Source organism: Ovis canadensis, chromosome 8 (genome assembly GCF_042477335.2).
Source record: "Ovis canadensis isolate MfBH-ARS-UI-01 breed Bighorn chromosome 8, ARS-UI_OviCan_v2, whole genome shotgun sequence".
NCBI lineage: Eukaryota > Metazoa > Chordata > Mammalia > Artiodactyla > Bovidae > Ovis > Ovis canadensis.
Genome location: NC_091252.1, coordinates 59,222,540 through 59,248,460, shown reverse-complemented (window position 1 = coordinate 59,248,460; position 25,921 = coordinate 59,222,540). Strand labels below are relative to the sequence as shown.

Genomic DNA, 25,921 nt, shown 5'->3' with positions numbered 1-25,921 from the left:
TTTCTGAGGGTCAGCATGGAAGGAGTCACCCCACCCCCTGGCCCCCTCCACCCCCAACACACACACACACTCATTGTTTTTCTCTTCACCCTCTCTTCTCTTTCTGGGTGTATGTTTCAGTAGTAGGCGGTCAGATCAATCTCAGCTCTTTCTTTCCAGGTGGCCAAAGTGGCAGAGAAGACGGGAAGCATTTCCTTCTGAAGAAACGACTTGTCCATCCTGTTGTCTTTTCTTCTGGCATCTCTTCGCTTCAACCTCCTGTCTCCCATGTGACTAACTGGTCGTTACACTTGGGTTTAGGATTAAAAGAAGGAAGGGTCTGATTGAGTCATTATCACTAGAGTACCCTGCCCCAGGGATTCACATACAAGCCCAGCAACAATAAATGGTTAATGCATTCAGACTGAAATTTGATGACAGGTCATGCATAGAAAATGTTGAAGATGGAGCTTCAAATTGCCAATGAAAGTATCTCAGTTTTCTAATGTGAGACAATGTTATCCCAAGATGACAACTCTCTGCCAAAACTGTTTCTCTCACTTTTGTTCTCTTCCTCCTGGAGACAGTGTCTAGAGGGTGGTGCTTAGGTGACCTCATGGTGACTCTTCTCTGGATTGTCACCAACGTGTGTTGCAAGAATGCTAGTCTGGTCTTGTCCTTGAGCTGTCAATCCTAAAGTCTCCTCTCTTCGATCTCCTCCTTCCCCGCCATTCCTGTGACTGGCAGGAACTTCTCTTGCATCACATCTGCCTCCTCACCAAGGTGAAATCTGTAAACACCTACTTCCCAGAACCATAGCAGCAGAATGGCTCCTGGGAAAACATGATTTATGGAATAGAAAAAAACATACACCCCCCACACACAATCTTTGTCACATTGCATTCCTTTATCACTGTCTGTTGTCTGAATATCACCTTTGGAAATCGTATAGGGAAAGAAACCTGGAATTTGGGATTATTCTTACAAATAATTCTTACAAATAATTTCTAGTATTATCGCTACGTACACCAGGGGCTTCCCTGGTGGCTCAGAGGTTAAAGCGTCTGCCTCCAATGTGGGAGACCCGGGTTCGATCCCTGCGTTTGATCCCTGGGTCGGGAAGATCCTCTGGAGAAGGAAATGGCAACCCACTCCAGTATTCTTGCCTGGAGAATCCCATGGACGGAGGAGCTTGGTAGGCTACAGTCCATGTGGTCTCAAAGAGTTGGACACGACTGAACGACTTCACTTTCATTGCTACGTATGACTTCATTTCCCATTATACTCTTTCATGGTCTCCCTATAACAGAACATTCAGAGATTTTCCATTTTGCTTGCCCCTGTAACTGCAACATCTGAAATAGCTGCAACATCTGAAATAGCACATGGCTACGGGTTGGTGCTCAATGAGTATTTGTTGAATGGCTGAGTGGTCAGTCACATCCTCTGTGTTTGGATTTATCCAGTTCCACTCTCGGGGCAATCCTCCTTCCCTTCTCTCCAGGTCCTTGCAGAGCGGTACCCAGGCGCTCACACGCTGGCCAGAGCAGTCACCAGCTTGGAGGTGGTGGTTGATAGTGGTGGGTCTTAGTGAGGTCCCTCAGGAAGAGCAAGAAGGAGCACACATGGGGGCCAAGAGTGGTCCTAGAGCAGCAGTTCTCAAACTTCTGAATCTCAGAACCTCTTTACACTTCAAAAAATTGTTGAGGACTCCAAGGAACTCTCTTTACATGGGTTATGTCAATATTTCTTCTATTAAAATTAAAACAAAAATTTAAATATTAATTTATTGAAAATGAACAAAAATATTACATTAGCATAAATATTTTTTAACAATTATATTTTCTTTTTTTAATTGAAGCATAATTGGTTTACAATATCATGTTAGTATCAGGTATATAAGACAAGTGATTTATTTATATATTAATATATATATTCTTTTTCTGATTCTTTTCCCTTATAAATTACTACAAAATATTGACTCTGTTTCTTTGTCCTATTCAGTAGGTCCTTGTTTTGTATATAGTAGGTCCTATATTTTGTATATAGTAATGTGTATAAAGCATAGCTGTATTTTCCAAAACAAAAGTTACCAAGAGGAGTGACATTTACTCTTTTTTCAAGTCTCTTGTGTCTGGTTTGATAAAGGCAGCTGAATTCTTATATCTGCTCCTCTGTTTAATCAGTTGTGATATATTTTGGTTGAAATCTGGTCTCACATAGAGATATAGTTGGAAAAGGGAGGATCTTGGGGACGCTGGCGGTTTCTGGCCTCATTCTGGAAACTGCTGTCCTAAAGTGACACTTGTAGGACATTCTTGGTGGCTCAGTGGTTAAGACTCAACTTCCACGGCATGGCGCATGCGTTCAGTACCAGGACAGAGAACTAAGATCCGGCATGCCTCGGGGCATGGGCAAAATAATAATAATGATGATCTAAAGTAGCTATTTAAACTTAATAAATAGTTGCTGCAGCAATAATGACCCTCTCTGTCACAAAGCTCCTCTTGTTGTTGGTCAGTCGCTAAGTTGTGTACAACTCTTTGTGACCCTATGGACTGTAGCCCGCCAGACAGATCTGTCCATGGGATTCTCCTGGCAAGAATACTGGAGTGGGTTGCCATTTCCTTCTCCAGGGAATATTCCCAGACCTGAGATCGAATCTGCGTCTCCTGCATGGACAGGCAGATTCTTTACCACTGAGCCACCTGGGAAGCCCCACAGAGTTCCAGCCCTTCAGGAACTCCAGATCCTGCTAGAAGAATAGAACTCCCATTTCTCACCTTCCCTGCCTCCCATTTCTCCACTTATGATTGCCCAATTCTCAATCATATATGACAGCTGGCAGTCTGGAACAGGAAAGATAGATAAAATATACGTTCCTGAGGGAAGGTGCTGAGGGAAGAGGGGAGTGGACTAGCCATCCTAGGAAGTGGGTGAGGGAAAGAAAACACACTACCCATCTTCAGCTAGACGAGGTTAGGAAGTGCAAGCACATTTATGAACAAAGATGACTCAGTGCCTGGGCTGAAAGAAGGAAACAAACAATAAAGCCCAACCTGCTGGGTGTGTGTGGAAAAAACTGGTTCTCAGAGAGGTAGGAGTTGGTGTTATAAATTAACAACGTAATTACATTTTTACAGCCTGGTTCCTATTTATTGGGGGAACTGATGGAAAGATAGCTGACAACCAAGTTGAGCTCTGAGACTAGTGAATTCTCAGCACATTGGCGTGGCCTTGCTACCACAGGTGGGAAGGCTTTAGGCAACAACAGTTTATAAAATGCTCACCTTGGGCCAGCACCACCTCCTACACCTTCACTGTGTATCTTGCTTGTCTGCTTTACGGAGGGAAGGCACAGGCAGCAGCTGTCTAATGGTCCTAGCCAGGTCCCTGGGACCACCTATCACCTGTGGTCCAGCTCTGCTTGGAAGGCTGTCTCCGTATGCGTGTGTGCGCATGTACATGCGTGTGAGTGGTTGTGTGCTGATGCAACTAGAGGCAAGAGCCACACCCACATGGAAATAGAAGATTTTTGTGTCTCTCTAAGAACTTCTTAACCTATTAGCTCAGTGAAGAAGTATAAGCAAAGATTGGGTTTTTTTGTGTTTTTTTTAATCTTTTATTTTTTTATTTTTTTAATTTTAAAATCTTTAATTCTTACATGCGTTCCCAAACATGACCCCCCCTCCCACCTCCCTCCCCACAACATCTCTCTGGGTCATCCCCATGCACCAGCCCCAAGCATGCTGCACCCTACGTCAGACATGGACTGGCGATTCAATTCTTACATGATAGTATACATGTTAGAATTCCCATTCTCCCAAATCATCCCACCCTCTCCCTCTCCCTCTGAGTCCAAAAGTCCATTATACACATCTGTGTCTTTTTTCCTGTCTTGCATACAGAGATAAATTTGAATACCATAAAATTCACAGTTTTAAAGTTTACAATTCAATGAATTTTAGAATATTTACAGAATTATGCAACTATCATCAATATCTAATTTTAAAACTTTGTTTCTTTTCCAAAAAGAAACCCCATACTCATTAGCAGTCATTCCCCATTCCTCATCCCCTCCAGCTCTTGTCAGCTACTAACCGTACTTCGGTTTTCTATACATTTTCTTTTACTGGACATTTCATATAAATGGAATCAAATCATACAGTCCTTGTGTCTGGCTTCCTTCACTGAACATGTTTTCAAGGTTCATCCATGCTACAGCATGTACCAGTATTTCTTTCCTTTTTATGGCCAAATAATACTCTATGGTTTGAATATACCACCTTAGTGATCTGTTTATTATTCGACAGATACCCATTAATTGGCAACCATTTGGGTTGTTGTGACTATTATAAATAAGGCTACTATGCATATTTATGCCACAGCTACTGAGACACTAGAGAGTCTGTACGCCGCAGTGAAAGATCCTGCTCGACGCAATGAAGACCCCAAGTGCCACAACTTAGACCGGAGGCAGCCAATCATAAATAAATTTTTTTTTTAAGTCAATCTCATCCAAAAATATCCTCATGGAAACATCCAGAACAGTGTTTGACCACATACTGGAGAACTGTGGCCCAGCCACATTAACACATACAATTAATCATCGCATTTGGAAATTTAAAAATTAAAAATTAAAAATAAAGTAAAAGTAGTGTTGCAGTGAAACATGAAAAAGTTATCTTTTTCTCTTTCCCTTTTGAGTCCTTCTTTGATTTAACTGTTCCTGATCTACAGTCTGCGCTGATAACTGCATTTCCTTCTTTTCAGAAGACTAACCTGTTAGGTAAACTACATCATGGACCTATTGCCGTCTAACTCTGCATGAACCACATTATGTATCCATTATCTTCTAATTTTATGCTAGTCACATCCTGATGTTCAACTTTACTGCACTTTCTCTGCAAACCACCCATTAAAGTTTGTTTTTCCCTCGTTCTGCAAATCGCGGTGCAATCCACCAAAATCAATGGGCCCCACTATTGGGACCAACTGTTAGACCCAAGTGACTGGGCTATCTGACGCCAGCCTATCGAGTGTTTTGAAACAATGCAAAAAGAAAGAAGAATGCAGGATCCTTCCATCTTTGCTCTTTATTTCCAACACCTGACTGCGAACAAGCCCCAACTATAGGATCCCCTTGATTCTCCATGGAGGGGAGGCACAATCCTTGAGGCATGAGCCTACTTCTCTCCTCTGCTGGCTTGAGGATTAAAGCCATCTTTAGATTTTCTCCAAACTCTGTCTCCATATTTTCTTTCCGGTGGGCAGAAGAAGCCAAGATTTTGGCAGCAGCAATAGCTTCTAATTAGCCTCCTTGCCTTTCAATTTTGGATGTCTTGGCACTCTCTTACTAACTCTGCCAAAATACGCTCCCCAGCACATGACATAAACACTTCCCCACCTTCTTGAGGTACTCACAACACCAGAGTTCTTCAGCAGGGCCGTGAGTGCCCCTCTCAGTATGACCTCCATCGAAATTTCCAGTTTCTCTAGATTATTTTCTTTCCTACCCATGCTTGCCCTGCGTACTCTCATCTCTCTGCCTTTGCTTTAAGGTTGAAGTCCTCTTCAGTTCAAATCAGTCGCTCAGTCGTGTCTGATTCTTTGCAACCCCATGTACTGCAGCACACCAGGTTTCCCTGTTCATCAACAACTCCTGGAGCTTGCTCAAACTAATGTCCATTGAGTCGGTGATGCCACCCAACCATCTCACTCTCTGTCATCCCCTTCTACTCCTGCCTTCAATCTTCCCCAGCATCAGGGTCTTTTCTAATGAGTCAGTTCTTAGCATCAGGTGGCCAAAATATCAGAGCTTCAGCTTTAGCATCAGTCCAATGAATACTCAGGGTTGATCTCCTTTAGGATTTACCAGTTTGATCTCCTTGCAGGCCAAGGGACTCTCAGGAGTCTTCTCCAACACCACAGTTCAAAAGCATCAATTCTTCGGTGCTCAGCTTTCTTTATAGTCCAATTCTCTCATCCATACATGATTACTGGAAAAACCATAGCTTTGACTAGACAGACCTTTGCCAGCAAAGTAATGTCTCTGCTTTTTAATATGCTGTCTAGGTTAGTCATAGCTTTTCTTCCAAGGAGTAAGTGTCTTTTAATTTCATGGCTGCAGTCACCATCTGCAGTGATTTTGGAGCCCAAGAAAATAAAGTCTGTCATGGTTTCCATATTTTCCCCATCTATTTGCCATGAAGTGATGGGGACCAGATGCCATGATCTTCATTTTTTGAATGTTGAGTTTTAAGCTAGTTTTTTCACTCTTCTCTTTCACTTTCATCAAGAGGTTTTTAGTTCCTCTTCACTTTCTGCCATAAGGGTGTGTCATCTGCATATCCGAAGTTATTGATATTTCTCCTGGCAATCTTGATTCTAGCTTATGCTTCATCCAGCCTGGCATTTCACATGATGTACTCTGCATATAATAAGCAGGGTGACAATATACAGCCTTGACATACTCTTTTCCTAATTTGGAACCAGTCTGTTGTTCCATGCCCACTTCTAACTGTTGCTTCTTGACCTGCATACAAATTTCTCAGGAGGCAGGTAAGGTGGTCTGGTATTCCCATCTCTTGAAGAATTTTTCACAGTTTGTTGTAATCTAGACAGTCAAAGGCTTTGGCGTAATAAATAAAGCAGAAGTAGATGTTTTTCTGGGCTTCCCTTGTAGTTCAGTCGGTAAAGAATTTGCCCACAGTGCAGGAGACCTGGGTTCAGTCCCTGGGTTGGGAAGATCCCCTGGAGAAGGAAATGGCAACCCACTCCAGTATCCTTGCCTGGAAAATCTCATGGACAGAGGAACCTGGTGGATTGCAGTCCATGGGGTCGCAAAGAGTCGGGCACGACTGAGCGACTAACACACACACACAGATGTTTTTCTGGGATTCTGTTGCTTTTTCTATGATCCAACGGATGTTGGCAATTTGATCTCTGGTTCCTCTGCGTTTTCTAAATCCAGCTTGAACATCTGGAACCCCATGAACAGTATGAAAAGGCAAAAAGATATGACACAGAAAGATGAAATCCTGTAGGTCTATTTTAAAAAAAAATCATGATCTTAAAGTGTGGTATCATAAATCAAACTCCCTCTACCAGCCCTTGCTTCCTGTCCATGCCTTCTCCTTTCTGGCAAACTTCTAATTTTCTGATGGTTGTTTTAATGTCAATCTTCATATTTTAAAGTAAAACACTAATAATGATATATTCGGGGGGGCTTTCCTGGTGCCTCAGTCGCAAAAAATCTGCCTGCCAATGCAGGAGACTCAAGTTTGATGCCTGGGTCAGGGAGATCCCCTGGAGAAGGAAATGGCAATCCTTTCCAGTATTTTTGCCAAGGAAATCTCATGGACAGAGGAGCCTGGCAGGCTACAGTTCATGGGGTTGCAAAAGGGTTGGACACAAGTTAGTGACTAAACAACAATAATATATTTATTTTTTGGCTGAATATAAACTGATGACTTTCTACTATGATGAGGTTTTCACTCTGTTATCACCTAGATCCCATCTATACACATATACTTACACTTATGCGTTAAAAAAAGTAAAAGAAAAAAACCCTGAATATTCATTGGAAGGACTGATGCTGAAGCTGAAGCTCCAATACTTTGGCCACCTGCTGGAAAGAGTCAACTCATTGGAAAAGATCCTGATGCTGGGAAAAATTGAAGGCAAAAGGAGAAGAGGGTGGCAGAGGATGAGATAGATAGCATCACGGACTCAATGGACATGAATTTGAGCAAACTCTAGGAGATAGTGAAGGACAGGGAAGCCTAGTGTGTGAAGAGTTGGACATGACTTGTCGAATGAACAACAACAAATATATGTGTACATATATTCTCCTTCCCCATCTTAATATGGTTAAATCTTAAGTTTGAATTCCATTAATATTTGTCATGTTATAAAACAAAAGTAGACTGAGTAAATCTAAAGGTCTAATTGGCTTTATTATTATTTTTTAAAAGATTTTTGGATGGCAATCATTTTAAAAGTCTCGATTGAATTTGTTATAGTGTTGCTTCTGTTTTACGTTTTGGTGTTTGGGGATGTGGAATCTTAGCTCCCCTCCCAGGGATGGAATCTGCACCCCCTGCATTGGAAGGGAGAGTTTCAGCTGGGCTGCCAACGAAGTCCCTGACTGGCTTTATTAAATGACTCCTGAGGTGCTCCAGAGGAGTTTGTATAAAATGGAAGGTTTCTATAGCAGAAAGAGGGTGGGACAAGGAAATTACAAGAGTGGATTATTTCAAGACCCTCACCCTCCCTGAGAGGAAGGCGGGGCAGGGTGGGGGTGGGGGCGGTCATAGGCAGATTACCTCACTAGCTCTACCAGGAAATTTCACACTCAATGGTTTTTAAACCTTCTGGGAGAGGTTAAAACTGCATTAGGTTAGGTATTAAGTCTTGGTGTGATTTACCACAGTGACTTCAGGGCTTGTTGTTTCTTTTTAACAGGTATTTACATGTAACCAGTTTTACTATGAATATAGTCTCTTGCTTGGGCTTTTTCTCTTAATCATTGCCTTGCTCCTCCCTTGACTTTATTTTCCTTGTTTCATTTTCCATTTTTTGTTGCTGTTCAGGCACTAAGTCATGTCCGACTCTTTCTGGGACCCCATGGACTGTAGCCCACCAGGCTCCTCTGTCTATGGAATTCTCCAGGCAAGAATACTGGAGTGCATTGCCATTTCCTTCTCCAGGGGATCTTCCCAACCTGGGGATCAAACCTGAGTCTACTGCATCGGCAGGCGGATTCTTTACCACTGAGCCACCAGGGAAGCCCATTTACCTAGCATTTATTAGTCCCCAAGCTCTCTGCCAAAAGTGTACATCTCTTCTCAGTTCCTTCAAACTTATTGAGGACTCTATCAATTTCACCTTTTTCTTAGAAGTCCTCCCCTCCCCCCAGAGTCATCCACCTTCCTGCTGCATGGTGAGTGTCTTGCCTTCCAGGCCACAGTACAGCTATCGCCCTGAGCTCACCTCTCACCCTGATCCTGAAGATTCCTTCTACTCGTCTCTGGTGTGGGCTCTCATGTTTCCTAGTCTCCATGACTTCCTCTTTGTCGGTTTATTCTCTTCAATGAAGCACTCTTCTAGTAGCTTCCTGAAGAAAAAAATGCATGGGAGAAATTTCACAAGTTGTTCTATGTTTGAAGATCTGTTATTGTGCCTTTATGCTTGAATGATAATTTGGGAGGTATCTTAGTTTGGGCTGCCGTAACAAAGTACCGTAGATAAGGACTTCCCTGTAGCTCAAATGGTAAAGAATCTGCCTGCAATGCAGGAGGCCTGGGTTCGATCCCTGGGTTAGGAAGATCCTCTGGAGAAGGGAATGGCAATCCTCTCCAGTATTCTTGCCTGGAGAATCCCACGGATAGAGGAGCCTGGTAAGCTACAGTCCACGGGGTTGCAAAAAGTTGGACAGGACTGACTGACTAACATACACCGGTGGTTATAAATAACAGAAGTTTCTTTCTAACAGTTCTGGAAAGTGAAAGTGAAGTTGCTCAGTCGTGTCCAACTCTTTGCGACCCCATGGACTGTAGCCCATCAGGCTCTTCAGTCCATGGAATTTTCCAGGCAAGATTACTGGAGTGGGTTGCCATTTCCTTCTCCAGCGGATCTTCCCAACCCAGGGATCGAACCCGGGTCTCCCGCACGGCAGGCAGACACTTAACAGTTTCTGGAGGCAGGAAGTTTCATATCAGGGTGCCAGCCTGGATGGGTTCTAGGGGAAGCCCTCTTCTGACTTATGAAAGTGAAGTGGCTCAGTCGTGTCTGACTCTTTGCTACCCCATGGACTGTAGCATCCATCCATGGCTCCTCCGTCCATGGGATTTTCAAGGCAAGAGTACTGGAGTGGGTTGCCATTTCGTATCCTTATCTGATAAAGAGCAGAGAGAAGGAAGCAAACTGTTACAAGGGCACTAATCCCATTCATGAGAGCTCCAAGTACATGATTGTATCACCCCCTACCCCCAAAAGCCCCACCTCTTAATATCATCAGGCAGGGAAAAAACAGGTCCGATACAAAGTATTGAAAGCAGAATCGTATCTGAAATATCAGCTTGAAGCCAGAAGACAATGGAATGATGACTTCCATTCCTAGTCCTGGCAGATTCCGCATGCCAAGGAGCAGCCACAACTACCGAAGCCCACCCTCTAGAACCCATGCTCTGCAAGAGACACCACCGTGATGAGAAGCCTGCACAACACAACTGAATATCTCAGCTAGAGAAAGCCCATGCACAATAACAAAGACCCAGCACAACCAAAAATAATTTTTAAAATTTCTTCTACATTTTCTATGTCCTGCAAGTTCCTTTTATTCCTGCTTGTTCATTTCTCTGGTGATCCTTGCCTGACTGCTTGCACTTTAGGGTATAGCAAAAAGCTGATGGTAAACTCAGTGTACATGGCATGAATTACTGGCCAGTGAACATCTTTATGAGATGATCTGGCTGGGATAGCTCTTAAAGAATCTTTGCTGTCAGTATTTAAGCCAACCACATATGCACTTGTATACATGCAGAATAACTGTAATATGCTTAACTTACTAATTTTGCTGAAAGATCACTCTCATCTCTCTCCTGAAATTCAAAAGGCTGATGACATCATGTTAGATTACAGCAATGAGTCATACTTGGCTGAAAGTCATAATCAATATCTTGGAGAAAACTTGGTAAAATATCAATATCACAGTTTCATTCTGAGTTTATCTGTGCTTTTCTTTGGCTCTGCAATTCAAACATTGTTTTGGTCTTCCGCTCTGTGTTCAGCAATGTAAAAAGAAAAAAAAAAGATATAACTCAGGGATGGTCAGTTTCATTTTTTTTATACAAATCTTAAATTTCCAAGGATGGAATAAGGACACAGTAAAGATAACTCAGGCAATTCTGGTTTGGATTGCTTCGGACAAATCTTAAATCTTTTTGGATATGGTAAGGACATGGAAAATCTTTCTTAGGAAAAATTAATAGAAAAATAACTGGCCAAATTTCATTTTTGTGTTTGTGCTCTAGGGTTACAAACTAATAAAAAAAAAAAACTGAAAATCAAGAGCGTTTCTCTAAAACAAATATTCATTTTGGAACCTTTTACGATCACATAGTTGAAAGAGCCCTTGAGTCTGAAATTCTGCTTTATTATTTCACCTTAATGGAATCAAGATTGCTGGGAGAAATATCAATAACCTCAGATATGCAGATGACACCACCCTATGGCAGAAAGTGAAGAAGAAGTAAAGAGCCTCTTGATGAAAGTGAAAGAGGAGAGTGAAAAAGTTGGCTTTAAGCTCAACATTCAGAAAACTAAGATCATGGCATCCGGTCCCATCACTTCATTGCAAATAGATGGGGAAACAGTGGAAACGATGACAGACTTTACTTTGGGGGGCTCCAAAATCACTGGAGATGGTGATTGCAGCCATGAAATTAAAAGACGCTTACTCCTTGGAAAGAAAGTTATGACCAACCTAGACAGCATATTAAAAAGCAGAGACATTACTTTGTCCAAAAAGTTTCAAGGCTATGGTTTTTCCATTGGTCATGTATGGATGTGAGAGTTGGACTATAAAGAAAGCTGAGCACCCAAGAATTGATGCTTTTGAACTGTGGTGTTGGAGAAGACTCCTGAGAGTCCCTTGGACTGCAAGGAGATCCAACCAGTCCATTCTGAAGGAGATCAGTCCTGGGTGTTAATTGGTAGGACTGATTTTGAAGCTGAAACTCCAATACTTTGGCCTGCTGATGTGAAGAGCTGATTCATTTGAAAAGACCCTGATGCTGGGAAAGATTGAGGGCGGGAGGAGAAGGGGACGACAGAGGATGAGAAGGTTGGATGGCATCACCGACTCAATGGACATGGGTTTGGGTGGACTCTGGGAGTTGGTGATGGACAGGGAGGCCTGGCGTCCTATGGTTCATGGGGTCACAAAGAGTTGGACATGACTGAGCGACTGAACTGAACTGATCTCACCCTAAGTTCAAATACAGTAAAAATTGGGGCATTGCACTATTTCATAGAAATGAGATATGCTATTTTCTTCATGGAATTTTAGCTGACTAGGATAAGATTGAATTGACTCTTCGGGGACCTGAAAAATAAAGGTGATTTGACAGGGTATATTTCTATTCATTTTCCTTAAGTTTTCTGGAGGTAGCTTAAGTATTTTCTGGAAATGTCAAATGAAATAAGCAAAGATAACCAGATTGATTTAAAAAGTGGATTTTCATGTTTTTACTGAACAAAAGTAAGAATACTTTTTCTATAAGGGGTTCATAGGCAAATTTTTAAAAAAGCAACTTAATTATTTTTGGTTCTTTTGTTTATGAGAAACAAAACAAAAATTTTAATTCATTTGGCTTTGAAATGAAGAACATCAAAAATAAAACCTTACTAAACCCCAACGATCATATTTTCTCCTCAAATTGCCCCTCTGGATTTTCACAATCCTGTCAAGCTACTATTTCTCTCCAAATCAACAAGATTAGAAAGTCAGGGAGCATCCTGTCCAGTCTCCCTTCTCCTTACCTCTCCTCTTCCTCATCTTCCCCACCATGTCTGGTCTCCCCGCTCAGTCACCAGGCCTCAGGCTTTTATTTCCATGTCTACCTTTCCATTTCCTCTGAACTATCTTAGTCCAAGTCCTCAGGTGCCTCACAGGTAAGTTATTGCCATTTGCCTCACTGCCTCCAATCTGTTTTTAGAGGAACTTCAAGCTTTTTTGCCTAAAGAGTCAGGGAAGTAAAGGAGTGAAATGATCTGGATGAGAACAAGCAGGCTTTTATTTTTTTAATCGAAGGATAATCGCTTTACAGAATTTTGTTGGTTTCTGCCAAATATCAACATGAATCAGCCATAGGAGTACATGTGTCCCCTCCCTCTTGAGCCTTCCTCCCATCTCCCTCCCTAACCCACCCTTCTAGGTTGCTATAGAGCCCTTGTTTTTTTTTTTTTTTCTAAATTTATTTGTTTTAATTGGAGGATAACTACTTTACAATATTGTGATGGCTTCTGCCATACATCGATATGAATCAGCCATGGGTGCACACATGTCCCCTGATCTTGAACCACCCCCACCAACCTCCCTCCACACCTTATCCCCCTGGGCTATCCCAGGGCATCAGATTTGAGTGCTTCATGCATCTAACTTGTGTTGGTCATCTATTTTACATATGGTAATATACTTGTTTCAGCGCTATTCTCTCAAATCATCCCACCCCCACCTTCTCCCACATAGTCCAAAAGTCTGTTCTTTACATCTGTGTCTCTTTTGCTGCCTTGCATATAGGATCATTGTTAGCATCTTTCTAAATTCCATATATGTGCATTAATATACTGTAATGGTGTTTCTCTTTAGTTTAATCTGCCTTATTAGAATGGAGTCAAACTCATTCCTTTTCATAGTTGAGTAATATTCCATTGTGTATATGTACCACACTTTCTTATCTGCCAATGGACATCTAGGTTGCTTCCAAGTCCTAGCTATTGTAAACAATGCTGCAATGAACATTGGGGTACACGTGTCTCTTTCAATTCTGGTTTCCTTGGTGTGTATGCCCAGCAGTGGGATTGCTGGGTCATACGTTAGTTCTATTTGCAGTTTTTTAAGGAATCTTTACTCTGTTCTCCATAGTGGCTGTATCAGTTTGCATTCCCACCAACAATGTAAGAGGTTTCCCTTTTCTCCACATCCTCTCTAGCATTTATTGTTCGTAGACTTTTTGATGGTGGCCATTCTGACCAACATGAGATGATACCTCATTATGGTTTTGACTTGCATTTCTCTAATAATGAGTGGTGTTGAGCATCTTTTCATGTGTTTATTAGCCATTTGTATGTCTTCTTTGAAGAAATGTCTGTTTAGTTCTTTGGCCCACTTTTTGATTGGGTTGTTCGTTTTTCTGGTATTGAGCTGCATGAGCTGCTTGTATATTTTGGAGATTAATTCTTTGTCAGTTGTTTCACTGCTATTATTTTCTCCCATTCTGAAAGTCAGGCAGCCTTTTTAAAGGGCAGCCTCTATTCAGCTCTAGCCAATTGTCGCTTCAGCAAGCATGATGGGACAATGTTGCTAGAAATCTAACTTTCTCAGAAAAATCAGAGATTTCCAGAGTTTCCATAAGTTCTCTCACTTCCCTTGAATTTCTGGGAATTATACATCCAAACAGATGGATGGAAATTTTCCAGTGCCTGGAAAATAGGATATGCAATATACTGGGCTGGCCAAGCCTACCAATGCTTGTCATGCCCATAGTTCCTAAACTGGTCCTAAATGGTTCCTTAGAAAGTGCCTCACTATCCTGGCTCATCATTTTTGGCAGGAGCGGCCCAGAGGAGATCTGATCTAGTAAGAAAGTTCTGTTGAACCAGGATGATGGTGATGAATCATCCAGTCGTCCAGTGAGAACCAATCCAAACTGGACCAATCAGTTTCCCTCTGGAATTTGAACTTCAGATGAACAGTGTGTTAATTGGCAGTGATAGTACAGGTAGAAATATACAAAAGCACAGAGTAGTTAAATCATGGAGCTGACAGAACATTAGAACAAGCAAACATCTTCTGTTTAGGAGTCACAAAATGAACCTAGTTATCTAGGGTTGCGCTGGATCCTGAAGAAATTTTTAGTTTCTTCATTCCAGATCTTTTAGGCACTATACCATAATTCCTCTTCTTCCCATGAGTTCTGGGTATAAAGGTTTCCTAGGATCCTATGGGAGAAGGCAATGGCACCCCACTCCAGTACTCTTGCCTGGAAAATCCCATGGATGGAGGAGCCTGGTAGGCTGTAGTCCATGGGGTCGCTAAGAGCCAGACACGACTGAGCGACTTCACTTTCACTTTTCACTTTCATGCATTGGAGAAGGAAATGGCAACCCACTCCAGTGTTCTTGCCTAGAGAATTCCAGGGACAGGGGAGCCTGGTGGGCTGCCGTCTATGGGGCCGCACAGAGTCGGACACGACTGAAGCGACTTAGCAGCGGCAGCAGCAGCAGGATCCTATGAGGCCTGATATGCGGTCAGCCAGGAAGATCCCCTGGAATAGGAAATGGCAACCCACTCCAGTACTCTTGCCTGGGAAAATTCCGTGGATGGAGGAGCCTGGTGGGCTACAGTCCATGGGGCCGCAGAGTCGGACCACGGCTGAGTGACTTCACACTTTCTTATCTCTCTTATGATTGTGTTTGTATCACTAAAACAGATACCTCATTACTTTAGGTAATCTGAGTGAATTTCTCAATGAAGAAACACAACAATGTATTCAGTGTTCTTTTTTTTTAAGAGGTAATTTTCTCAAACCTTGATAAACTGCAAAATGCTTGTCCTAACTGCTCCTTTTCTGTGATCCTCTGCCTTTCTCTTCAAATTGTTTTGTTGTTTAAAACTGTTCTGTAATACTTAAGAACACTGTTTACTAACGGAAAAATATATCAGTAAGTCTAATTAATGTGAGAGTCTAAAAGTCTAAGAAATGTGCCAGTATTCTAGAGTGCACAGGAAGCCTGGGGTACTGCAGTCCATGGGGTCGAAAAGAGTTGGACAAGACAGAACAACAACACACCTCAGGGCATGTGGCCCCCAGGCAAGTTACTTTATCTTTCAGTTCAGTTGCTCAGTCTTGTCTCTTTTCAGCCCCATGAACTGAAAGAAACCCCAGGCTTCCCTGTTCATCAACAACTCCCAGAGCTTGCTCAAACTCGTGTCCATCGAGTCGGTGATGCCCTCCAACTATCTCATCCTCTGTTGTCGTCTCCTTCTCCTCTTGCCTTCAATCTTTCCCAGCATCAGGGTCTCTTTCAATGAGTCAGCTCTTTGCATCAGGTGGCCAAACTATTGGAGCTTCAGCTTCAGCATCAGTCCTTGCAATGAATATTCAGGACTGATTTCCTTTAGTATTGACTGGTTTGATCTCCTTGCAGTCCAAGGCACTCTCAAGAGTCTTCTCCAATACACCAAAAGCATCAATTCTTCAGCACTCACTTCATCTTTAGAGACTTTATGTATCATTTACATCTACATTACAAGTAGATATAATATCTTCTTTAAAGGATTGAAGAATTAAATGATAATAGATGAAAAAGTGCTTTGAAAAAGTAGAAACTCTTACAAAAACAAAAGAACAATTAGCTCATTCTAGAGGTTCCACAATTTTTGTCCCCTCTTTCCCACCAACTCTTGCTAGGCTATATTTTTTACTTGGATCTTAAACCCAACTTCAGTTTAGAGACCTGAGAACTTCAATGAAAGGCTCTCTAAGATCTTTGACAACAAAATCTTTCACAGGGATTCCCAGGTGGCTCACTGGTAAAGAATCTGCCTGCCAATGCAGGAGACATGGGTTCCATTCGTGGATGGAGAAGATCCCTTGGAGAAAGAAGTGGCAACCCACTCCAGTATTCTTGCCTAGAAAATCCCATGGACAGAGAAGGCTGGTGGGCGACAGTCCATGAGGTTGCTAAAAGAGTTGGACACAATTTAGCGACTAAACAAGATCTTTTACAGGACTGGAAGTATATGACTCCTATTCATCCCATGATCATGAACACTTACTATGTAGTAAGTGTTGGAAACACAAAAATGAGTAAAATCCAGCAAAAAACGCAAACAGCAATGAAAAATGATGAAATGTAGCATTCACAAAGTTTATATAAAGTTATTGGGAAGCATCATTCCGGCTATTGCCTCTGTTCAACTCTGCTATCAATCACAAAATACTTCTCAAGCACTCAAAGCTGAAGAATACTGGTTAAAGGGTGGTAAGATACAGAGAAGTTAAAAGATTATTGTGGTATTCTAATAATCTATAATCTAGTGTTGCAAGCAGTACGATGGTGTTAAATTTTTAGTCTTGCCTGACCTGGAGTTCAAATTCTGTTAACTTGCTTATTGTATGACATTTGACAAGTACTTTTTGCCTCTCTAAGCCTGTTTTCAGGATTCCCTGGTGGCTCAGAGGGTAAAGAGTCTGCCTGCAAGGCAAGAGACCTGAGTTTGATCCCTGGGTCGAGAAGATCCCTTGGCGAAGAAAAGGGAAACGCACTCTAGTATTCTTGCCTGGAACATCCTATGGATGGAGAAGACTGGTGGGCTACAGTCCATAGGGTCGCAAAGAGTCGGACACTGAGCGACTTCACTTTCACTTTCAAGCCTGTATTCTCTCCTCTAAACTAGCGATAAAATACAGTACCTATTCCTTAGAGTTCTTTCGAGGTTCGAACGAGATAATTTATGTAAAAAACAGGTCAAGGTACATAAGCGCTAAATAGCCACAATTCTGTGTGAGCGCAGTACGGGGAGATGACGAATTTCTATCAACACAGAGCAAGTAAAATGCAGTGTGTTGCAGAACTGTTTCACTTTCTCCCTTTGAGACACAACCCTCCTCTGCTTCCTTCTCAGTACCAAGCACTGTTTCGCGATCCAAAGTCCCACCGTATGAAAGCGGTAACATTTCCATTTCGCAATTACGGATTATGGAGAACTTTTTATATATTAAGAAGTCAGTTTCATGGAGTCACTCTCTTAATTTTTATTCCGATTACCATGGCTAATGAGCAGCGTTTCTCACTCAGGTTAATGAAAAAACGTGAGCCACACTTCATCAAACGTAAATGTGGATTGGTTTTCCGACTGCGAAGAATGAAACTCTTACAACGTACTCTGAAATCTTAAACACACACACACACACACACACAATAATAATGCTATTATGTTGGGCTTGAAATAAATACTTCCCCAAGGTCAGTGGCTGGGGAGTAAGCGTCAGTGGTCTTGAAGATTTCCAATTCTTTCTCCCTGGTTCCCGCCTCCAACCCCAACGCCCAAATCAGCCTTGATCTGGCTATCTGATCAATGCTTTCAGGGCAAAGTGCAGGGATAAGTAAGGAGGAGTCAGGATAGGGGGGTGGGGCAGGTGGGGCTGAAGCGGAACTTCATTGTTCGCGGGACCTACTCTTCCCGAAAGAGCCCGTTGGCAGCGCCTGCGCAGTGCGCGCTCTTTGTGCCTGGCTGCAGCAGCGGGTTGTTTGTGTGTGTCTCTTCCAGGCGGTGGAGGCGGAGCCTTATGGGCGTGACCTGCTCTGTCGCATTCTGATTGGGCTTTCTCAGGAAGGTGGGTGGGCACAGGGCGGAGCCTCGGATAACAACACTCAGAGCTGAGGCTGAGGATATTTGTTGCTGCGCCGCCACCGCCCGAGTCATGGTCCGCGATTCACTCCGGCTCTCTTAGCAGCAGCAGCAGCAGCCGCCACCGCCGCCGCCGCCCTGTGATCTGTGGCCTCACTAGCTCCTACTCCTGCGGAGCCACTTTTCCGCTCAGCGCTATGACCGTCGTTTCTGTCCCACAGCGGGAGCCGCTTGTTCTAGGCGGCCGCCTTGCGTCCATGGGCTTTTCCACCCGCGGTTACTTCGGCGCCCTCCCGATGGTTACCACTGCTCCGCCGCCTTTACCCCGGATCCCGGACCCCCGGGCGCTACCTCCCACTCTCTTCCTTCCTCACTTCTTAGGGGGAGACGGTCCCTGTCTGACCCCCCAGCCTCGCGCTCCAGCACCTCTTCCCAACTGCAGCCTCGCCGCGGCGGGGGGCACTCCTCGGGCGGCACCAAAGAAGCGACGAAAGAAGAAGGTGCGGGCCAGCCCGTCGGGGCAGCTCCCCAGCCGCTTCCACCAGTACCAGCAGCACCGGCCGAGCCTGGACGGCGGGCGGAGTCCCGCGACGGGCCATGGCGGAGCGCAGCAAGTCCCGGACCAGGCCCAGGCCGCTGCCTGGGTCCCAGCTCCTACGACCGCAACCCGAACTGAGGAAGCGAGCCCTTTACTTGGCCCGCTGCCGCCTGCGGCGCCCGGCCAACCCTCGTTTAGAAGAGAGGTAAGGGCCACGAGGGAGACGGAGGGGGAACCGTTGGCGTTCCGGCCTATACGGCCACAGCCGGGCCCCGAGGTTTGGGGCCCTGCGCCGAGGGGTCGGGGAGGGGGGCGGGGGCCGGTGCGAGGGGCGGCTGTTTACTCGGGAGGGAAGTTTCCGTGACGCCGGCTCCCTTCTTGCTGGGGGGAGGGGGGAGGCCTGCGCTGGCACAGCTGATTGGCTCCGGGGAGCCGTCCAATGAGAGAAGCCGCTGCGCCCCAGCAACAGCCCGGATTTAGAAGGCTGGCGGCGTTCCAGGGGGTTTCGGCGTTCCGGGCGCGCGGGGGGCGGGGGAGGGAAGCAGCCGGCGGGAAGCTGACGTCAGCGCGCGCTACGTGCGTAGCGCTCCGGCGCCCATGAAGGAGGCGAGCGGGTGGCGATGGAGAGCCGGGGTGCGGGCCAGCCGGCGGCTTCCCGACCGCTGGTAGCACCAAAACCGGTCGGGACGCGCTTACGGCCTCTCGCCTCCCTAGGTGGGGTTCTCAGTGGGCCGCCAGCCGCTCGCTTACGTTGGCTTTTTGTTGAGTTGTGAGGTGCCTGGTGGGCGCCGGTCCAACTGGGGCGCAGCTCCTTGCCGGGCCGACCTACTTAGCTGTACTTTTCAACTTTGAAAGTTGGCAGGAGCGACGGTAGAGTTGGGTTGTCTCTTTGAAGCGATAATTCTGTTTATCAGGTGGACGGAATTTACTTTTAACCATCCCCACTATGTATGCTGTGCCAGGCTTCCTTAATGGAACGTAGTGTTGTGCCCAGAAGGATGAAGTTTTCGAAAGAAAAGTTAGCAGTTGATGTTATGACGCTCAGTTACTGTTAAAGGACTAGGATAAAACTGATTAAAACTTAGATGGTATTAAGTCGCTAAGGTAACATTTACATCGAAATAAGACATTTTTCCTTTAATTTCAAAGATTTTCGTAATAATGAAAATACGTTACTGCCATTTGTTGAAAGAATGTTTAAGAGACTTGCAGCTTATCTAACTGTGCCCTTGCAAAAATTAAATTTGTCCGCCGTGAGTCCTAAAAAATTTAGTATAGGTTCTTGTTTCAATTCCATGGGCTTCCCTGGTGGCTCAGACTAAGAATCTCCCTGCGGTGCAGGAGACCCGGGTTCAGTCCTTGGGTTCGGAAGATCCCCTGGAGAAGGGAATGGCAACCCACTCCAGTATGCTTGCCTGGGAAATCTCATGGACAGAGGAGCCTGTCCGGCTACAGGCCGTGGGTCTCAAAGAGTGGGACACGACTGAGCGTCTTACACTTCCATGGCTCTTCTGAAACATAGAAGTGATAATGTAAAAACGAGCTTTTATACTTGTTTCTTAGTAAGATTACATTTTCTAGAACCGTATTCAAGCCTGGGCGCGCTCTGTTGAAGTTGCCACTTTTGTCTTGGTTGTTAACCTTGTGCTCTGGCTTCCTATTTGTGTCCTGCTTCCCTACAACATTACGAGTGTTGAAAGGACAGTGATCTAATAGATACCTTGTCTTTCCATCCTCTCATCGCTTCTTATAAGGATCACTTGAGTTAGGAAAGTGGTAAGTTCTTGAAGCAATTGTTAAAACAAAGTAGGGGGCAGGCAGAAATTACCTTTACCATTAAGTATAAAAGTGGAAAGGATGATAGTTTTTTTAGTATTTAAATTCTTGAAATTTTATTTTCAGAGGCCGGGAGATCATTTTTAATGTATATACTTGGTAACCATTGTCAAAACAGTTCCTGGCTCCTTCTCACGTTTCCTGGCTCCTGCTAATCAGATTTTTATTTTGAAATATTTTATAAAGTACCTGTCTTACAAGGTAGATAGTGTATCTGTTAACATAGTTTTTGTTTCTAATCTGCCAAAGCATTTGAAAATTTCTCTTGGAAAACTCCTACTGTAAGAACACTGAGCTTTGTTAGGAAGAGGTTGGCATACTTGTTTGGAAGAGAGCTCATTATCTTCTTTTCAGAAAGGTGAACTTGGTTTTCTTGGGCCTTTTACTGTATGTTTTAGAATCAGCTCATACACTGCACTGGTAACAGTGATTTAACTATTTTCGTGGTAAAATTAGATGTGTGCATATTTGGGCATCAGTGCTTAAGTGCAGCAAGCACATTTAATCAAGATAGTGAAAGTCCAGGAGAACTTTTAAAAAAAATAAGTATTAAATATATGGTGAGGTTCATGACTGCTTTTTTTATCATGAGACTGTATTCATTTTTATTATGTTCCTTGTCTTTGTAGGTTTTAAAATCAAAGATGGGAAAATCGGAGAAAATTGCCATTCCCCATGGCCAGCTTGTTCATGGTATACCCTTGTGTGAACAACCAAAGATAAACAGACAGAAAAACAAATATAACTTACCACTGACCAAGATCACCTCTGCAAAACGAAATGAAAATAACTTTTGGCAGGATTCTGTTTCATCTGATATTCAGAAGCAGGAAAAAAAGCCTTTTAAAAATACTGAGAATATTAAAAATAAGCATTTGAAGAAATCATCATTTCTAACTGAAGTGAGCCAAAAGGAGAATTATGCTGGGGCAAAGTTTAGTGATCCACCATCTCCTAGTGTTCTTCCAAAGCCTCCTAGTCACTGGATGGGAACCACCATCGAGAATTCCAACCAAAATAGGGAGTTGATGGCAGTACACTTAAAAACTCTCCTAAAAGTTCAGACTTAGATCTCAGTATGTATGTAAAACATAGTTTTTCCAAAATCCCTGGACTCCTTGAAAAGAAGTGATACGGAAATGGAAAATTGCCTTGTTGTAACATACAAGGGCAGAAGATGAGTTTAAAAAGTTACAAACAGCCTGTATTATATTTTATATTTTGTAAATACTGTATACCATGTATTATGTGTATATTGTTCATACTTGAGAGGTACATTATAGTTTTGTTATGAAAGTATGTATTTTGCCCTGCCCAAATGGTGGGTGTTTTGTATATATACAGTGGAGAAATTTTAAGTGTGCTAAGGCACATATAAGACCGATTTATTTGCACAAGGTACTGAGATTTTTTTTTTTTCTTTCAAGAAACAGCTGTTGAATCTCAAGGTGAAGATCTCAATGTGAACAGTTTACTAATGCACTACTGAAGTTAAATCTGTGGCACAATCATTGTAAACATAGGATTTGTCTATGTTTCTCTAAACTGATTTCTGCCTTCTAATCTGTAATTACTGGAAAACTTTATTCCCATTTTTACCAAACTTAATTTCTGGTTTTTTGGTTTATATACATTCAAATTTAAGATTTTAATGCCAACAAAATCGGTTGTAATCAAATTTTAAAACAATAATAATAATTTGGCCCCCCCCCTTTAAGTCTTGACTCTTTGTGTGTGATTGTTTTTCATGTTTGAATGTGTAACTAGGAGATGGATTTTAACTTTCCATTTCACTGGCTAAATGTTTATACTAATTGTATGTCCTCTTGAAATTTGGAGAGTCTAAAACACTACTACCTCTAAGGGGAGGAATTCCCCATTTTATGAATGGAAATGGTTGTGGGCAAAAGTGTAGCTGATTTAGTTTATATCTTAGAATGTTTTTATTTTCGAACTGTTTTCGTGAAGTACCATTTCACTTACCATATTTAGAATGAAGGAAAATGGCACTTGTTTGGTTTTCAAATTTTCAGTGTACTGGTTTTCAAAATCAGTATATTGATACTAAATGGGATACTTGAATCAAAGCAAATATAACGTTAAAATAATAGATGGAGATTTTGGGATCTAAAGCTTGCTTGAAGTTACTGTTGCATGTTTTTTACTTTAAAATTCAAACTTCTACTCAATAGTGTATACGGTCTATTCCAATAAGAAATTCTAGAACACAACTTTCCCTTCTCATTATACAAAGCCAAGGTTATCCCAAACAGTACAAAGGAAAAAGTCTTAATGAGTAATTGGTCAATATTTAGACACGTGAAAATGTAAAGTTAAAAGGTTAAATATGATTTTATAAAACAGTATAGATGAGAAAGGTGCTACCATCCTAAGGGGAGAAAATGAGTCATAAGTCTCAATTTCTTGGATCCTTTGGTTCACACAAGGGAGAACCTAACTTTAGAATCCTGTTGACTTGATAGATAAGCAGTGCCGTGATGGCAATGATGACTTGTTACTGCCACCACAAAATCTCTTAAGAATTTACAACTTGTAAAAACCCATCCAGGTATTTTTCTTTGGCACTGATGCTTTGTTCTTATGAATTTAGAGAAAGTTACACTTAATTTACATACAGGTATATATAGCTAGATTTTTAAAAAGCATTTAGAGAAACTAAGATACAAGTGCACTTTTAACCTTGTAAAGACTTTTTCTTTTAGCCAAGAGGAGTGTTAATACACTGGTAAAGAAGATGGCTAAATTTTTTAAGGGGTGATATAAGGAAATTAATAAATTTTATAGTTTGAAAAGTGGTTGAAATAGACTACAGATATATTTAGTGAGAAGGTGTTAACAAATTTGAATAGTTTTGGTTTTACAGTAAAACAGTTATTTAACAGTATTAGTCCCTTCAGACTACTGTAACAACATACTAGAGATTGGGTAGCTTATAAACAATTTCTCAGTTCTGTAGGCTGGGAAGTCTTAAGATCAAGGCATCAGCAGATTTGTTGTCTAGGGCTTCCCATGTGATGCTAGTGGTAAAGAGTGTGCCTGCCAATGCAGGAGATGGAGGTTCCATCCCAGGGTCAGGAAGATCCCCTAGAGGGCATGGCAACCCACTCCAGAATTCTCCCCTGGATAATCACATGGGTAGAGGAGCCTGGTGAGCTACACTCCATAGGGCTGCAAAGAATAGGGACAGGACTGAAGTGAGTTGGCACGTTAAGCATGCCCGGGAGCCCTCATGAGGTTTGTGGGAGGCCACCTTTAGCTGTGTATGCACACGGCACAGGGGTGGGGGGGCTCCTTTTTATAAGGACATGAATCCCATTCATGAGAGTTCCCCCGCTCCTATCCTAATCACTTGCCAAGTCTCTACCTCCTAGTACTATCACCTTGGGGGCTGGGTTTCAACATAAAAATTCAGACCATAGTGAAGCCTAATTATTCAACAATTATTTTTCTCCTATTGGAGTTTCTTGAAACATTTTCTCCCAGTGTTCATGTAATTTGTCTTGTGGGGGTATAAAGTACACTGCAGTTTTCTGCTACAGACCTAAATGTTAACTAATGGCCTAGTTTAAAATTGCAAAGGGGTAAAAGGTGTGAGCGGAAAATGTTCTATTCAGTGGCACTTCCCCTATAAAACGTGGTTTAGAATCTTATACTGAAGTGTCTTTAGGTAAATTTTTTCAATTTGATGCTGAGTTTATTCAGCTCATACCACTGATGTAGTGACAATACAGAAAGCTGCTTTTATTTGCATTAATCTTGGTGCTAAGTAATCTGTGTCCTTGCAGAATGAGAAAGGGAAAAAAAAGTAATAAAAGACCAAATTACAATATTAAAAGGTTGATGGGAGCCATTCTTTTCAAACTTAAAGGTGGTTTTTCAAGTTAAAATACAAACTTTAGTGTAGTTTATAAATTTGAAGATCTGAATGTATTATCAAGTAATTTACATTTTACTCTTAACCAGCTTTCAGGTTTCTAGGCATTACTATACCCCTTTCCTTCACAAATTATAAAACTAGTATAATTGTGGGAAATGAATGGGTTACGCTGTACTTAAAACCACTTGTATTTCTTTTGCCTAGTATGTGGTTTTTAAACTAGTTAAAAACCCATAATATTTGTTCTGTCTTCACCTGCCTTCATTAAAAGCCCTGACTCAATATTGGTGTTGAGAAGGAACAAAATCCAGGCCCATCCCAGTGCTTCTGCCTCTCAGCACCAGGGCCGAGCATGGACCTGGTAAGGCGGGCACAGTGGACATCCACCCAAGACAGGGAAATGAGGATTATGAGGAACTATGAGTGTAGTACTCGTGCCTGGGAAATCCCATTGGCAGAGGAGCCTGGTAGGCTGCAGTTCATGGGGTCGTGAAGAGTCAGACATGACTGAGCGACTTCACTTTCACTTTTTACTTTCATGCACTGGAGAAGGAAATGGCAACCCACTCCAGTGTTCTTGCCTGGAGAATCCCAGGGACGGGGGAGCCTGGTGGGCTGCTGTCTATGGGGTCGCACAGAGTCAGACACGACTGAAGTGACTTAGCAGCAGCAGCAGCATGAGTGTAGTGGATAAACTAGACCCCTCTGATGCCTCAGCTTCCAGCATGTTCTCAAAAGCATTTCAATGTCTGGGGAGGAAAAGGGCTGTCATAGCTCAAAGCCACCAACCTCTGCCCTATTTATTCCTGGTTCCTCCAGAAGTGCTGGGGAGAAACATGAATATTCAGTGGTTTGTGATTACCCAAAAAATGCAAGGCAAGTGTTCTGTGGGGGAAGCTGGTTTTGTGATTGAGGCGGTGGGTTAATTTTGAGTTGAGTCCACAGGGTCGGAACTGGATACGACTGAGCGACTAAGCCTTTCACTGAGCTCCTGTGGTAGCTCAGATGGTAAAGAATCTGCCTGCAGTGCAAGAGACCAGGGTTCAAAACCTGAGTTGGGAAGATCCCCTGGAGAAGATAATGGCAACCTATCCAGTATTCTTGCCTGGGAAATCCCATGGACAGAGGAGTCTGATGGGCTACAGTCCATGGGGTTGCAGAGAGTCAAACGTGACTGAGCAACAGACACTTTCTCCGTTAAGAAATCAGTTCTAGAAAGGAAGATGCAAAGGAACTTCTATTTGATACTGGCATTTTTGTATGAGTCTTCATTGCTGCTCACATAAATGCAGATGTCTTCCTTACAGATGGGAAATTCATTTTAGGAGTTAAGCCCATAGTTAAAAATTCCCCCAATTGTTAAGTCACCAAGTTTAGCTTTTAAAAATAGTATGTTGTAAATATTACCACTAATTGGCCTACATGAGTTCTGAAGCCTCCCAAATCTTGTCTATGATTCCATCAAATGGCTCATTTATGTGCATATGCACATTTCTCCGTATAATAAAAATCCTAACAATGAAACTAA

General features: G+C 42.7%; 1 protein-coding gene and 1 long non-coding RNA gene across 2 annotated transcripts in view; both read left to right on the top strand.

The window, feature by feature from the left end:
• Window positions 1-401, top strand: part of LOC138444818 (uncharacterized) — a 29,402-nt gene extending 29,001 nt beyond the window's left edge. Inside the window, exon 2 of the long non-coding RNA XR_011258606.1 lies at window positions 160-401. This is a non-coding gene — a long non-coding RNA (uncharacterized lncRNA). The remainder of the gene's footprint in view (window positions 1-159) is intronic.
• A 17,495-nt stretch (window positions 402-17,896) lies between these two features.
• Window positions 17,897-25,921, top strand: PNRC1 (proline rich nuclear receptor coactivator 1). The gene is made up of 2 exons (XM_069598294.1): window positions 17,897-18,864; window positions 21,125-25,921. The coding sequence occupies exons 1-2, from the start codon at window positions 18,319-18,321 to the stop codon at window positions 21,563-21,565; spliced, it is 987 nt and encodes a 328-aa protein (XP_069454395.1). The 5' UTR covers window positions 17,897-18,318; the 3' UTR covers window positions 21,566-25,921.